Raw genomic sequence first — 16,732 nt, forward strand, 5'->3', positions numbered from 1 at the left:
TTGGTTAACCGGTTAAAAACTGTTTTTTTTTAATTTGGTTTTGGTTAACCAATTCTAAAAAATATGGATATGGTTTTTAAAATTGTTTTATTAAACTGGTTAACCACAATGTGATTATAGTTTTTTAACCAGTTAACCACATTTTGGTTTTTTTATGAACACCCCTAGCCAGAGTGTATAAATGGTGTGCACGCGTGACTCATTAAATACAAATTTTAATGTTAATTTTAAAATTTTTAACCCGAAATTAGACCAACGGAATGAAATAGTTGAACCGGACCCAAGTGGGCCCAAGCCTATAAACCTAACCTGCACTAAAGCATTTCATTCGGCCTTCTTCCCTATTTCTTTCTTCATTTCACGTTGCAAAGAGAGAAGGAGAGCTCATGGAACCCTAACTCTCACCTCCAAAATTCAATTGCCCATAATTTTCAATTGGGAGCTCTGATCGCCGCATCGTTTGCGGTCACACGTTCATCTCGTCGAGCTCTTCATTTCTATCTGAAGCAAGTGGTAAGAAACTTTGCTTTCATGCCCAGCTCTTCCCTTCCATTCAGATTTCATTTTTGGGTTAATGAGTTTTGAGAATTTGCTGTTTTGATGATATTAGGTGTATTCTAGTGGTGAAAAATCATTGTGCTTTGTCCCAATCATATGTGAGAAAAGAAAGAACCTTCAAACCCTTGTGCCCTTGATAGAGAAGCCAAGAGGTAGGTTCGGAATTTCACAAAAATTATAGTCTTTCTTCGTTGCAAGTATAGTCTAAACCCGCACTTAGCACTCAATCAAAGTTTAAATTTAAAGATTGTCACAATCCAAAACAAATCAATAACCGGGAGTTCAAAATTCTGGGTCGTCTCCCTCGGACTATGCAATTAAGACGTCACACTCTTGGTTGTGAAGTAAGAGGGTTTCTTTAATCAAGGAGCAAAAAATTAAAAGAACCAAGAAATAAAAGAACTAAGAAATGATCAAAAAAAATTAATGCAATTAAAAAAGAAACAAGGTCAAAACTTAGTGAAAATGCTATAAATGCATAAAAGAGCCTTGACTTGGGAATGAGAATTAAGGAATCCTATCATCGTCATAACCACAACTATGGCAACTATGATGAGTTAATCTTATTTCGTCAACCCCTAACATTGAGGAGTAAGTCAAGCAAGCATAATTGACCTTAATCCATAAGTCCTAGCTAACTTACTAATTACTTAGTAAAAAGCTAGCGTTAATGGAAATAAGAATCAACTAACAACCTAAGAATTACTACTAATGTCAGACATTATGACTCTAATATCCTAAGAACTCATTTCCCGAGTCAAGGCGTGAAAAATCTACTCAAAATTACCAAGTGACATTTTCACAAAAACTTGGTGGGCGTAAAAGCAAAACTAGAAATTGTAAAGGAAAATGAAACTATAACCAAACTATTCACAAAATCAACAATATAAACTTAATCAAGCAAGTATAAATCATAAAATATGAAATTCATCAACCAAAACCTCAAGAAATCAAAATTGCATATATTAACAAAGTAACTTGAACAAGAGAAAATTATAGCAAGGGTAAAAAGGGAATTAAAGAGTACTTACAATGAGATAAGCAAAATCTAAGATCAAAACTTAAACTATAAAATGCTACAATGAAAATTAAATAAACCCTGAGAGATTTCCTAAACTACACTACTCCTACTCCTAATGTGTTTTCTACCTAAAGTGAGTTCTCCAAGTGACTCCTTTGATATGGAATGAAGTCCCCTTCATATAGCACTCCAAAATGGCTTTAGCACTTCCAAAATTGGGCTAAGAAGCCTCCAAATTCGCGAGCCACGTGACATTTTAATGAAGTCACACGCTGAGACTTGTGTGTATGCATAGAAGATTGTGCGTACGCACACTTGACTGTGTGCTTCCTTTGTTTTCTTCATAAAATCACCCATTTTGCATGCTTTCTTCCACTTCTGCCTAGCCATTCTTGCCTACTTGACCTAAAATCACTTAACAAAACATATAACGGCATCGAATGGAATAAAAGTAAAATTAAAATGATCAATTTAAGCATAAAAATGCATGTTTTCACATTTAGGTTCAAATCAAAGAGAAATCACAAAAGTATGCTATTTTTGTGATTAAGTGTGAGTTTATATAATGAAATCCATCCAATTCAAGCAAAAAATTATCATCAAATATGGACTCATCAGCCCTATTTAAAAATATGAACCCTATGTTAATTTTAGTGATATTGTGTGGAATTCAATTGAATTATGTGTTTTGGAGACAAATTGGTGTTATTAGAAGCTTGACATCACTACAAGAAAACCAGGATTTTGCTACGCTTTTAAAGCGTAGCGAAAAGTTGAAAAAAGCGTAGCGATAGCTTTTCGCTACGCTTTTTGAGCGACCGGCACGCTTTTGAAAGGGTCACAACTGCTAGCGTGCCGGTTGCTCTATCGCCACGCTTTTGGTGACCTATGGCCACGCTTTTTCTGTCGCCACGCTTTTATCTATTGTCACGCTTTTAAGCGTGGCTGTATGTGAAAGATATCGGTACGCTTTTAAAGCGTGCCAATAGCTGGAGATACGGCTACGCTTTTAAAGCGTGTCAACAGCAAGAGATATGGCTACGCTTTTAAAGCGTGCCAGTAACAAGAGCTATGGCTACGCTTTTAAAGCGTAGCTGTTGATAACTGTTGTACAATATGTCTACGTTTTTAAAGCGTAGCCATAACTTTGTTCAGGTTCTATTGTTCTTTTTCTAATCTTTATAATAAAATCTTATAAAATTCATAGATAATTGTAAAATTTATACAATGACCATTAATTTTAAATCAACTAATCCAATCATTACAACAACTATTACATTATCTACTTGCTTTACATATTATTACATAAGAGAAAATTTTAGAATCAATAGGAAGTTACAAAAGAGACCACTAGTTTTTACTGAAACAATAAAACACTACTAGTACCCAAGCTAACGAAGATTCTAAGCAAGCTACCATCCTAGAATTACATATTACTAATCCGGGAGCCATCATTTCAATCCACCTGGATCATATACCACATGCAATGCCATGCAGCTCTTGAGAAAACATGAGCCATCATTTCAATCTACCTGAAGAAAATAGATAATCTTCCGTCAAGTCTAGGAAAGTAAAGAGAAAGCCAATTGAATTGCTTATTACCGAAACTTTACCTGGTACAAGGAGGAGCAGTGCTGCTCAAATCACAACCTCCAATTTTGTATGTCCTTCTTGCAAGCACAACAACCAAAAGTATATAAGAACATGATTGTGAGTATATGCATCTTCAAAAGCTTTTCGTTAAGCTATGCTTTTCTTCTATTTAATTTTCTCTATTTACAACATTGATTCAGTTGAAAACTGCACATAAAAAATAAAAAAAGAATAAAAAAAGAAGTGAAATAAAGTAAGAAAATTAAAAAGAACCTCTGAGTAATTATTTATCAAACAACTAATATACTATTGGATATATGACTCCACAGTCTGCAGTTTACCATTACCAATAATGTCAAACAAATAAATAATGCACACCTATATCAACTAGGGCACAAACTTGGAAATGTGTGTTTAACCTGAAAGCAGCAAATTGTTCGTAGCTCCCACCCCCACCAGATAAACTCCTTTTTAATCATCAATCAAAAGCATGGATATAAACACTAGAATAGTTATGTATAACTTATTTCAATTAACTCTAGAATTCGTTCATATCTTCTCACTTACTGCACTCAAGAGTAGTTCTCTCTCCACAAATCATATCTTAGGGAGAATAATACACAAATGTATGAAGCTGCCAACACTTATTTTAATTTTGAATTTAAGAAAATGAAAGACATGTACTTACAGTGAGAACTGGACCAATTGTCAAGTCCTCTAGCTTTTTTCTCTCAGCAAGACCTTTTAATTTGGATACCAAGGAAGTCGAAGCCCAGTTCTAAGCACAGTAAGTAACTGAAAAATCTCCAGAGCTGGTTGTGAAATCTCCACAGCATAACCTTTCAGAAAGTTGAGGATCAAGTGCTGGTTGTGAAATCTCCAGCCCTTCACTTTTAATGATAGATATATAACTGAAAAATCAATTGAGAATCATTAAGATTTTGTAACATTATAGGAGTGCCCATTTAAAAAAAATAAAACAGAAGTAATCTCCACCAATTTTGTTTTTAATTAAACAATCTAAGAGCATCAAACTATATTTTTTCTCATTTTCAGAAATCAGAGATGGTATTCAACATTCTTATCTGGGTGGAACTCTTAAACTCCAAGGTCCTCATCCCAAAGGAAAATGTCCTCATCCTAAAACAAAAATCTGGGTGTAAGGAAACATAATACACATCTAAGACAATAAATAACAATTCCTAAAATAGAATCCACAAATTAGGTGGCTAAAATTTCTAAACTGCATTCACTAGGCCTTGTGGACCTTTTCCACATATGCCTGCAACGAAAAGCACAGGAATTGTAAGACAATCTAGAAAGGCTAATTGTAAGCAATTACTCATTTTTCATCAATTCTGAGACAACCCAACTTTGACAAGAGAGAATATCTAAAAGCACAATAGCAGATGTAGATTAAGAAACTAACACAAAGAAAAACACCACGGCTTGAACCATGTCCTCCCAGAAGGTTCCTCCATTTGAGGGAAGAGAAAGAAAAACTCGTGTTCTTGCATAAGAGCACAGCACCATTGTTGCTCAGCTTCGCCAGCCTCAGAACTCTCGGGAAATCCTAAAATTATATATATATATATATGAATGCAATGCAAACAGTTTATAAAGGATAATAATAAGTAGAAGAAAAACACAAACGAGGGTATGAACAGCACTGGAGATGGCAGATGAACCCTGAAAATAGAAGACGATGAACTTTGTCAAACATCAACTTTTAAAGGCCCCTGTTTTGAAGGGATAATATAAGATATTGAATTTGCTAATGTTAATATATGATTGGATAACTGTTACACCCTTTTATATTATTAGTGTACCAAAATCCAAAAAGCAAAAGTAAATATCTCCTAAAAAATATCAGGTTAGGAATTTGATAATCCATGGGACAAGTAAAACCTCATCTTGACTATATTAAACAATAATGCGCTTTGATAAAACATAAAAGCTATTCAGGCCTCTTAGTTAGCCATTGTTGTCCTTTTTATGACATGATTAAGGGTTTCTGGTACTATATGTCAAAATCCATCATTTTCATGTATTAACTTTATGGCTTGCTTCTCAGTATTGATAGCAAATGGCTTAACTAATTGAACATAAAACACAAACAAATGGATTCCAACATATTCAATTTACACTGGGACGGTGGATTTCAACACTAAAACACTGGAAAGTTTTAGCAAGAGGCTGTTGAGAAATTATTTTTTGTCCTGCCTTGTTTTTATCTGACTAATGATTTTCATGCCTACAAACACGAAATGGAGAACTATATTTGCAATGGCCAGAAAGAAATTAAAAAGAAAACTGTGCTCCCTAGAATACAATTGTGTCTTCAATGTGCATGTCTTATTATTATCTACCTGAATGTGTATATTCAGAAAATTACGAGTAATTCATTAATGAAAAAAATACATACTGAAAACTTTGACAAAGTAGCTTGAGCAGCCACGTCTACAGCTTTGTTCTGATCAAAAAATTGGGAGGAAGAAAGAGATTTAGCATTTGAGAACTTCTTTCTTGCTTCGTCAAATTCTTGAATCTGATAAAGGACAGGCACCAAAACAGAATATGAATCAACATGACATAAATCCATCAAAGAAGAAGCTTAGATACATATTTTACAGATGAAGCTATAGTTAAAGAAGTCAGCTGAGACAATAGTTAAATAAAGTCAACACATATTTGGATATATAACAACGCGATTTGCAGATTGGATCTTAATTAATTACCTGCATTGCGTTAACAATAAGGCCTGAGAGAATGAAAAGAGTGCCTGCAGGAAGAATAAAAACTGCTGCTAGGAACGCCATGTCCTTTTTTTTTTCTCAACCTACCTCCAAATGCAATACACATTTAAACAACCTCTATTCCATCAAGTCACATACCACTCGCTACACTAATTTCATAACAGGGCAGTCAACCAAAACCATCATACATAGCACGAAATGTTGCTTTAATTTCATAACAGGGCAATCAACCAAAACCAAAACCAAACACCTTGCATTCGACTCAACATCTTATTCAATGTGACTTTCTTCTAGGTCTGTTTTACTTCAACAATATTATTTAACATTATTTTTTAACTAATAGAACTGATAATGAATACATTACCAGCAGGGACGAAGGCGGAGGGACGAAGGTGGAGGGACGAAGGGATTAAACATTATTAACAAAGGAACAAATAGTATTAAGAGTAAGAGAAAAAAATTTACATAAATTAAGTCCATGAAAATTTCTTCCCCCTGTTTTAATCTGCACACATACATAATCTCCAAACTGCTATCAGATTTATATCTTCATATTCATGTTAACTATAGAAATACAAAGGCTCACCCTCTCGAAATTATATTTGAGGTCCCCAAAAACCTAGCAAGCATCGAATAACAGCTAAAATACATCGAATAACTGCTAAAATTATCACGCATTTTCAACATACCCAATTTCCAGTGCGGTGCATTCTTCATAAATTAAAGTTAAAACTAGCAAGCATGAATCAGAAATTGCTAGTCTCAACCAATAGAATTCTCTTCGTTTCACATTTTCTCACCAATATTACACACTAAATTATCAACCAATTCAGGAAAAAAATCACGAACAGAAACTACAAAATAGATAAATAAATGAAGGGATAAATAACAAAAATCAGTTACCTTCTCTTTTCTTCTTCGTCTTTTTTGAGATTGTGATGGTTCGCAACAACACTGGGACTGCGCGATTTAGGAGGAAGAGGAGAGGGCGACGAAGTGCTTCTGCTTCTGTGCCTTGTGCGGCGCCTCGGCGGTGACCGCGTTCTGCTTCTGCAGCGCCTGTGGCTAAGGGAATTTCACAGAAAAATTGCTCTTTTTCCCAAACCCAATTATGAACTCGAAGTTCTGAAACGTTCCGAACCTGAACCTGTTCCCAACAGATTCCGAATTAAGAACCCGCAAATCGTTCAAATCCCACTTCTGCTTCAACGAGATTGCCTTCAATACATCCTGATTTCAACGAATCAGGTAATTAAAAGTAAAAAATAAATGAACAGAAAGGGGGGGAGGGAGTGAGAGGGGGTAAGGTGAAATAGGAAAAGAAATAAAAGAAGAGGACTTACAAAGAAGCAAGAAGCAGGAAGGGAGCGGCGCGGAAGGGGTTAGGGGGTTAGGGTTTTGCAGCGACGTAAGGGAGCAGCGGCAAAGGGGAGCATCCACGGCGAGTGAGGGCGAGGCACAATGAAGGAGGAGGAGTTAGGGCAGTGAGTGTCTCATCGCGTTGGGACTTTTGATGGAGGAGTTAGGGCAGAGCACGAACAAGAAGGGGTTAGGGGCTTAGGGCAGCGCACAATGAACCTCTTTCTCTAAGTGAACTGAGTCTTTAAACGAAGAAGCGGTTTTTTAATTTATCCCCACCTTTTTTTTTCCAAGGGAACTTTTGGCCACGCTTTTAAAGCGTGCCAAAAGGCTTCTAGGAAACGGCTACGCTTTTCGAACGCCGCAATAACAAAACTCTGGTGCTACGCTTTAAAAGCGTGGCGGTTTCTCTCTACGGCTACACTTTTTAAGTGTGGCAAATAAAAGCGTGGCCAAATCTCGCATCAATTGCCACTCTCATAAAAGCGTGGCCATTGACACCTTTCGCCACGCTTTTGAAGCGTAGCAAAAAAAACGTGGCCAAATCTTTATTTTATCGCTACCCTCATAAAAGCGTGGCCATAGACCACTTTTGGCTACGCTTTTAAAGCGTAGCAAAAAAAAGCGTGGCCATAGGCCTTTTTTCTTGTAGTGCATTGAACTTTGGATGCTGGAAATCTAATTGGTGTGGACTTAGAGAAGTGAAAGCTTGTGGAAGGAGGGCACTTTTTAGGCGTTCCAAGATTAGGGAGAAATCAGATAAGGTATAGTTTTGGTTTCTCGTAGTTAATGTTTAATGTCACGTGAAAACTTAGGCTAGAAGACTATAAGATAAGAATGAATTGAATGAAATATGTATATGGTATATGATTTATGTATGAAGAGTGGATGAGTTGGTATGTGTTAAATTATGATTTTGATGAGTATATGAGCCTGTATGTATTGGATTATGATGTTGATGAGTATAAAATAATAATAATTGTTAATGTGTTAAAGGTTGATGGTGAGTCTGAGAAATTGAATTGAATGGATTGGATGAATTATATAGGTTGGCATTTTGTGGTATGAAAGGGTAGTGTATGAACATGTTTAGGAACATGGGAGTTGTTTTGGTTGTGAAAGTGTGGTTTGGAAATGAGAATTTAGAAAACTAGGAATTTTGTGAAAATTGGTAAAAGTTTATTTTTGACCAATTTCGACAGGCCATAACTTGATTTCCGAATTTCCAAATTTTGTAAAACTAGTTTTGAATAAAAATTTGGTCCGTAAAGTTTACAACATTTGAAAAACCGACTAAAAATGATTTTAACGAAAAAGCTATGCACATTCGAAGTTAGATGTGTAAAAATTGATTTCTACAGACTTAGCAGTTTTCTGAAAAATGCAGGGCATGCGTACGCAGACACATGGCTGCATACACGAGAATTTTCTCTGCTTTATACACTTGTGTACGCATGAGGTGGATGCGTACGCGAATTTATCAAATTTTACTACCATATATACACATGAGGCATGCGTACACATGAAAGGGCAAGTTTTGAACGTGTGCGTATGGGGCAATGCGTATGCATACACGAGCCACCTTTCTATTTTGAGTACTCGCGTGCAGGAGTTTGTCAAAAATACACCCGTGCATACGTAGGGGGTGGCATGCATACGCATGACTACACTATTTTGAAAAAGTTGCATTTTCGAGTTTTAAACTTGTTCTCTAACTTTCCAAACCTCTTTAACACATGTTTTGAGTCCGTTAGCAAAATTCTAAGCTTTAGAACAAGGGTGAATAGGTTAAATGAGTTAAAGGAATATTGAGAAGATTTTGCGAAGTGATAATTGAGTAATAAGATGTCGGTAAAGTTGAATGAGAAGTAATTGATAAAGATAATGATAATAAAATGAAATGCGATTGAAATAAGATATGATTGATGATGAGGTTGGCTATGAGAAAGAAGAATATTGAGAACTAAGTTCAAATATGAAATTTTGACTGAACATGAGAGAATTGTTGAATGAGATACCTGGACAGTAGTAGCAGTATTGGTTCGTTCCACTTGTTCCAGGTCAGTGATTGAGGCGCCTAGGTAGTAGCAATAGTAGTGGTTTATTCCACTTGCTCTGAATTGAGTTCGTAAATACCCGCCTAGATAGTACGCAGCAGTAGTAGTTCAATCCACTTGCTCTGGGTTAAGCGGGTAGTAGCAAAGGGTTGTGGGCGAGTCCCACTTGCTCTGCGATGCGGTGTTTCTGTCCATGGTTAGCTATTAGGACATGTCGGATGTAAGACCCAAAACTTTTGAAAAGCCCTATTTTGATCTAATTTCAAATCATATATTTATTTACAATTTTAATTTCAGAAATTATATTATTGAAAATAATTGAAGGCAGTTTTGATTAATTGAATTTGAAATAAATTAAGATTTTTATCCAAACTCTATAATTATGGATTATTTTTCTATTTACAATTTAAAATTTTAAAAATTTGAAAATAATGAGGTTTGGCTATCTAAATTAGAATTATACATAATTTTACAATTATTGAGCTATTTTTTATATTTAAAATATAAAGTTGGTAGTTATGAATTAATAAGCATTTTATATTAAATTGATTTAAAAAATTTATATTTATATAATTTAATACTTTAAGTTTTAAGTATAAAGAAAATTAATTATATTACCATGTATTTTCAATTAGAGTAATTGATTGAGAATCAATTAGTATTTTAATACAACAAATTATGTTTTAAAGTAATTTTTAGAAATTTAATTTAGATTTCAAATTAATACTCTATGCCCCAATTTTATTAAAATTACCCTATTCAAATTAAACCCAACATTTCCAAATAAAAACCCTAATTTTTGACCTAACCCTAACTCTAGCTACCCAACCCCTACACACTCACACAACACAACACTCTCTCTCACACACACACTCCCCAACCCAAACCCTAGCCCCACACCCACAGTTAGAGAAGAAAGAAAGAAAGAAAGAAAGAAAGAAAGAAAGAAAGAAAGGGAAGAGAGGAAAGGGAAGAGAGGAAAGGGGAGCCGCGGGAAAGGAAAGAAAGGGAAGAGAGGAGAGGAAGCCATGCCGCCGTCCCTGTGCCATCATCATCGTGCGTCGTCGTCGCCAAGCTGCTTGCTACCACCGCCGCTGGCACTAACGCAGAACAGAGAGAAAAGAGCGTGTGCGAGAGAGGTGAAGAAGTCACTGCCTTGTGTCCGCCGTCGTCTTCGCGGGGCTCATGTTGCTACTGTCGCCTTCGCCGTGAAGCTCGTTGCCGTCGCTGCTGTACCCGCACTGTCGTCATCCTCGTTGTGGAATAAGATTTCGAGCCTGATTGATTGTGGATATTCCTGATATTGTTGATAAGTCGCTTGCGCCTGGTAAGGACGGTTGGTTAATCCCGCTTGTTGAGGTCGCAGCGCCGGCGTAAGGACGGTAGGTTAATCCCATTTACATGTAGATGTGAGGTCAGAGGCAGAGTATCTCACTCACATCCTTTCGGATCACAAGAGTGTGCTCGACACTATATCCGTGGGTAGTGTGTCTAGCACTATATCCGTGGGGGATCCCATTTATATTCGTGACCGAAAGGCGACATTCCCATGGAAATGTGTCGGGTTAGTAATTGAACCGACAATGTGATATCATAGCTAGTAGGACAGATATTCATCATATGTATCTATGTGACATTGTTTGGGTGTGCATATTGTAATTGGTTTGCCTATGTGAATACTTATGTTAACTGCTAATTGTTATACTTGTTGTAATTGCTCTTGATTGTCCTTGAACTATATTAATTGTGATTATGTTTGATTAATTGATTTGTGATGAATTAGTTGATGATCGAGTTGTTTGGGCCGGGGGCCGTGTTTGATTTTGGATGGGCCTAAGGCCGTGGATGGTATGTTTGAGGTCTTGTTTTGTATAAAATATCTAATTGGTTTAGCATAAACTTAATGAACCTATACTTGGAACAGGATGATTATTTATACAGCTTAGGTAAATTCTTTTATATTTATGTCTTAGTAAAGTATGAAAAATCAAACTTGTTCAACATAGACTTAATGAACCTATGGTTGAGACAGGTTGATCATTCATACAGTCTAGGAAAGATTTTAAGATTTTTATAACAGAGGAAAAGGTTTTCTAAATTTTGGACAATTAGCTGATTTCTTTTTTGAAATGGATTTTTGGATGTTAACTCTTGGGTTTTCAAAAAGGCACGTAAGATGAGCAATGATCACTGTACTTTAAAAATAGTTTTATTTTACGTATCTTATTTTAGCAATTTCTGTAGCCCATAGTGAGAACCAGCGAGGACGATGTTCTAACTCCCCTACAGGTTTTTCCTTTTCAGGATATGGGTGAGGAAGTTTCAGAAGAGTTTATTTCATTTTCTGTTTATTCAATATATTTGTATTATCTTAGCTATTATTCTTTGTATCCTATCTGTGTTTTCTTTGTTTGTCTTGAGTGTTTTTGCAACTAAGAGATCCCTCATGCTGGCAGATGTGAAGTTGAGGGTAGTTCTACCAGTGATTAGGAGGTCTGGGAAGATAAGAGGTGAAGAGTTAATTTAGAAATGGGAATCCCTTGGGTAGAGTACCAAATTTTCTATTTTAGTATTGATTTTATGTTTGATTTTCTGAATGTCGAAATTCTAGGAATGCCTCTGACTTTTTCTGGGCCTTTTATATTAACTATGCGGGTACCTTTACCATACTGAGAACCCCCTATTCTCATTCCATACATATATTATTCTTTTTCAAATGCAGGTTAGAGGCACCTCACTGAGTATTCTGAAGACTCTTTGGAAGCGAAGAACTCTTTTGGGACTTAGTATTTGTATTTTGTTTATGTATATATATGTAAATAAATTTTCCACCTTGTATATATTATGTTTTGTCCCTCTTAGAGTGGAGAAATAAGGGTTTATTTTGGAGTTTGAGTTAGACTTTTGTGTTATATATATATATATATATATATATATATATATATATATATATATATATGCATCTAAAACCAAAATGAAACCCTAAACGGGTAGAGTTCTTCGCTGCAGAAACCTTCCAGTATGCCTCAGCGAGGTGCTTCATGTCCTGCATATGAAAACCACAAAATATGTATGGGGTGAGAACCGGAGGTTTTTAGCATGGTAACGGTACCCACATAACTAGCATATAATGTCCCGTAAAAGCCAGAGGCGATCCTATAACTTCCAACACTCAGATTTAAAGTTTAGAGTTAAAATTTAAAACCATAATACAAGGTGAATTGTCTAAGGTTCTTAATCCCAACTCAATTCTAACCTAATTCTATCTTATTCACTCAGTTTCTCGCCTTCCTACAATCCTCCAAAACTCCGGTGCAAAGACAAACAATACAAACAAAGCAAATACAAGTAGAGTACAAATACAGCAGGTAACAAATATAGCAGATAAGCATAGATATTCAGATAAGCAAATCCAAGTAGTGCAAAATCAAACAAGGCATATAAATGTATGTGATGTATGCCTTTCCTACTGGCCGTGAGCTCACATGTTGGTTACTTTGCCAGAACCCGACACATCTAGTAGCTAATCTGGATATCGTCCTCTTGAAAACCGGTGGGCAGTACACCAGCACGAACCCCACCTGGCGGGAGGTACACCACCATGAACCCCACCATTGCGAGCGGTACATCACCACGAACCTCGCAAAATATTCAATTGGAAAAAACAACACACACATGGGTGGTAAACAACTACGATCCCCACCTTCTGTGAGCGGTAAACCACCGTGATCCTCACAGACATTTCGATACTAGGCAAGCAGTAAACCACCACGATCCTTGCCAAGTTAAAGCCCAAATCAATTTCATAACCCGTGGGAGGTAAATTACGTCGATCCCCACATCCATATCGACACTGGACAAGCGGTAAACCACAACGATCCTTGCCAGGTCAAAACTCAAAGATCAATTTCATTTTAAATCATTATATATCATTCATTTATTCATTCATTCATTCATCCATTAACTCATATATGCATATCCGGCATATTTGCAACTTTTACGCACTTCCTCTATTACTCCCAATCATTTAACCATCAATCATATATTCATCCTCAATAATCTCGATCAATCATCGTCATTACAGCCTTCTTCATATCCTATTCAACACTTTCTCAAATCATTCACATTACTCGATCATTCGTTATATTTTATCAATACTTCAATGTTCTCATTTAGTCCATCATAATTAGTACCATATTCCACTTAGTTCATACTTCTCAACTCAAGTCTTCCATTCCATAACCCTTCTTTATAGGTTTACTCTCTCTCATAGGCTTGTAAACTAGGTAATAGGTAATTAAAAGAGGTTGGAAAACTAAAGAATTGGTAAGACTTTAAAAAAAATACTTATCCTGCCGAAACAAGGTTTCGCGTATGCGACATGATGTCCACGTATGCGAGTCTCCAGAAACCAATGGTCCACGTACGCAGAACTTACTCCATGTATGTGAAACGTCTAGGCAGTGCCCTGTATCCACGTCGCATATGATGGTTCGCGTACGCATGCCTCATTTTCCTTCCAAAAACAGCAAAGTTGCATATTTCACATTTCACATTTCGTCCACCACACTTTAAACGCGCATAACTCTTTTGTTTTAAAATATTTTTCATCTGTTCTTCAAATGGCGTAAATCTCAAGGATCCAATTTTTATTTGAAAATAAGTTTGACAAAATTTGAGGGTCTGGAAGTCGAGTTATGACTCGCCAAAGTTGGTCAAAAATTTACTTTTACCAAAAACAGCAAAACCGTTACCCTTTCCAAATTCTCAATTCAAACCATGATTATTACACTACTCAACACAATTTTCTATCATTTCCACAACATGTCCAAACTCAATCTTACCATTTTCCAATTCAAATTCATCTACAAACCAAACTACACAATTTTAATATCAATCAAACCATCATCGTTACTAATTATTACCATCATAAATCATCAACACAACTCATTATCATTCATCAATCCTCTTCAATCATCATAATCATCAATTACAAACCCACAAAACTATACCGATTGTATTCAAAGCAATACCATCATCAATATATCGACAATTATCATTAAACTTACTAAACCTTAATAATTCCGTCTAGTTCAACTTAGCCTAAAGTCCACTAGCCTAAGTTTTCACGACACATTATACTTTATTTACGAGAAATAGAAACCATACCTTGGCCAATTTTTCCCTATGCCACAAGACACCGCAAGCCCTCGATACATAAGCTCCAAACCTTCACCAAGTGAGTTTCCAGCTCTGAATACTCGAGCTCAAGTCTCCAACATCATCATTATTGTTCCAATTCACATTTACACAACTTAATTTCACACAATTGCATACACAACCACTAATTTCACAACCCAATCTCATATAATTAAAGGATTCATAAGAATTATGAGTTCTTTACCATTACTCACGAGCAATTGGGCGAACCCGATAATTTTTTGTTGCCAGAGTTTACCTAAATCATCAAAATCATTCAATTCTTTAATACTATAAACCCTAAATTTCGAAACTGAGATGAGAAGATCAGGGTGAAAAAACTCAAATTTATTAACAATTTTTTTAGTGGGTCTTGTAGAGAATTCCAACATGAACGCGTGGCCACTGACGGATCGTCAATCGGAGCTCTAGATCGAAAGGTATAGGGATTTGAATGAGAGGTTAGGATTATGGATTTTCTTCTTCCTCCTCATGCAACCAGCAACTGTTTCATTGCTTGGGGAAGGAGAAGAGCTAATGCTCTTCATATAATGTTGGTTGGGTTGGGCTTTTGGGCCCGTTCTGGGTCCGGTTTGTTCAGTTCGGTCCGTTTGGGCCAAAATTTTTAAAATTAGTGTCAAAATTCATGTTTTAATTAATTCTACCTCATTAAACTATAAAATTAAAATTTCTAATTTTCTTGAATTAATAATTAATGTATTGGCTAATTATTCACTAATTACTCGGGGTTTTCATTGCCAGCTCCTTAGCTAGCTTTAGCTCGACTGGTTAATAGTTCGATAAACTGAAGCCGTGAGCTGGTGAGCCTAACTTGATCCTGAAATTGAGCTCAAAAATTAAATAAACTGTGTTTGAGCTTCGATAAGCTCCCCTCATTAGCTCGTGACCTGACTCGATTATATATATTACATGATTAATACACATATCCTATATGCATTTAATCTATATTACTTTTCATAGTATATATATGTTTATATAATAATATATAATTTTACACACACACACACACTATATATATATATATATTAATGTTCTTAATTATTTAAGATTTTATATTCATTTTTCATATATAATTTTGATGCACGACATAAATAAAAACCTTATAACTGATAGATAGACGATATATAAAATTCATATTTTTTAATATTTAAAAAATATATATATTATAATTTATTGATATAAGATTATAGATTATGTTCCTGTTATTTGAGCCAGCTCGTGAGTTTTGGGTGAGTCGACCTTGAGCATAAGAAATAGGCTCGATATTGATGAGTTGAGCTGTGAGTCAAGCTTGAGTATGATCTACCTCGACTCAGCTCCACTCAATTCCAGCCCTAGCAGTGATGAAACTTCAAAAATATTTTTCAAGGGACAACAATTTTAACATAGAAAATACATAAAAATATTTATATAAAAATAAAATTTAAACAAATAACTTTTTAGAGTTTGTAACTAAGATGATAACAAATGAATAATTTTATATAAAATTTGTTTAAAATACTTAAAAATAATATTCTTCGAATGTTAAATAGTTTAAAATATTCAATAATTTTGTAAGAACTAAATTTTTTTAGTTAGAATGATAAATATTAAAAATTACAATATTTATTCAATTTTGAGTATATCTTTTTAGAAAAAAAATTAACTTAAAAACTAACACAGCATAAAATAGTACCAAATTAATTAGATATAAAAAAATTATTCAATTTTTTAAAAATGATATGCAAAAATATAATAAAATTACTTTGAACCTTAGTTTGAAAGTTTAAAACTTTAAAAGTTGTAAATTATAAAAATTCTTTATTAATCTACACTAATAAAATCACACCAATAGTTAAATAATATTTTAATATTTTGTGTAAAAAATTAAAATAAAACCAATAAGACATAAAATAGCATTAAAAACATAAACTAATTATTATAATGATAAGTTTTATTGTATCAATTACTTTATAAAACGCTATTTTAGTTACTGCATTAGTCCGACCGAATTCAAGAAAAATAGTAAGATAGCTCGTTAATGAATCAACTTAAAGAAAAGATAAATAATCCATTAATCTATAAATTTAAAAAAAAATAGTGAAAATAGAAGAGTTTAAGACTTGAACACAAGATACTTAATATAGTGCATAAAATTTTTGTTAATTAAACTCTAATTATATTTTATA

The 16,732-nt window shown here is 34.8% G+C and overlaps 1 protein-coding gene across 27 annotated transcripts; it reads right to left on the reverse strand.

The window, feature by feature from the left end:
• Positions 1-2,787: 2,787 nt before the first annotated feature.
• Positions 2,788-7,545, reverse strand: LOC112727504 (uncharacterized). 27 transcript variants are annotated; one of them, XM_072209351.1, is made up of 10 exons: positions 7,272-7,530; positions 6,832-7,158; positions 5,911-6,011; positions 5,598-5,720; positions 4,826-4,861; positions 4,602-4,745; positions 4,250-4,312; positions 3,861-4,083; positions 3,193-3,246; positions 2,788-3,111 (listed from the first exon to the last, which is right to left on the reverse strand). In XM_072209351.1, exons 3-7 carry the CDS (start codon positions 5,989-5,991, stop codon positions 4,271-4,273), a joined length of 426 nt encoding a protein of 141 aa, XP_072065452.1. In that variant the 5' UTR covers positions 5,992-6,011; positions 6,832-7,158; positions 7,272-7,530; the 3' UTR covers positions 2,788-3,111; positions 3,193-3,246; positions 3,861-4,083; positions 4,250-4,270. The 27 variants fall into 27 exon arrangements, 25 of the variants coding, with proteins under 25 accessions (XP_072065452.1, XP_072065453.1, XP_072065450.1 ...); XM_072209352.1 differs by having other exon boundaries at positions 3,193-3,249; XM_072209349.1 differs by having other exon boundaries at positions 3,193-3,379.
• Between the last annotated feature and the right edge of the window lie 9,187 nt (positions 7,546-16,732).

The sequence above is a fragment of the Arachis hypogaea genome, chromosome 12, assembly GCF_003086295.3.
Source record: "Arachis hypogaea cultivar Tifrunner chromosome 12, arahy.Tifrunner.gnm2.J5K5, whole genome shotgun sequence".
Taxonomy (NCBI): domain Eukaryota; kingdom Viridiplantae; phylum Streptophyta; class Magnoliopsida; order Fabales; family Fabaceae; genus Arachis; species Arachis hypogaea.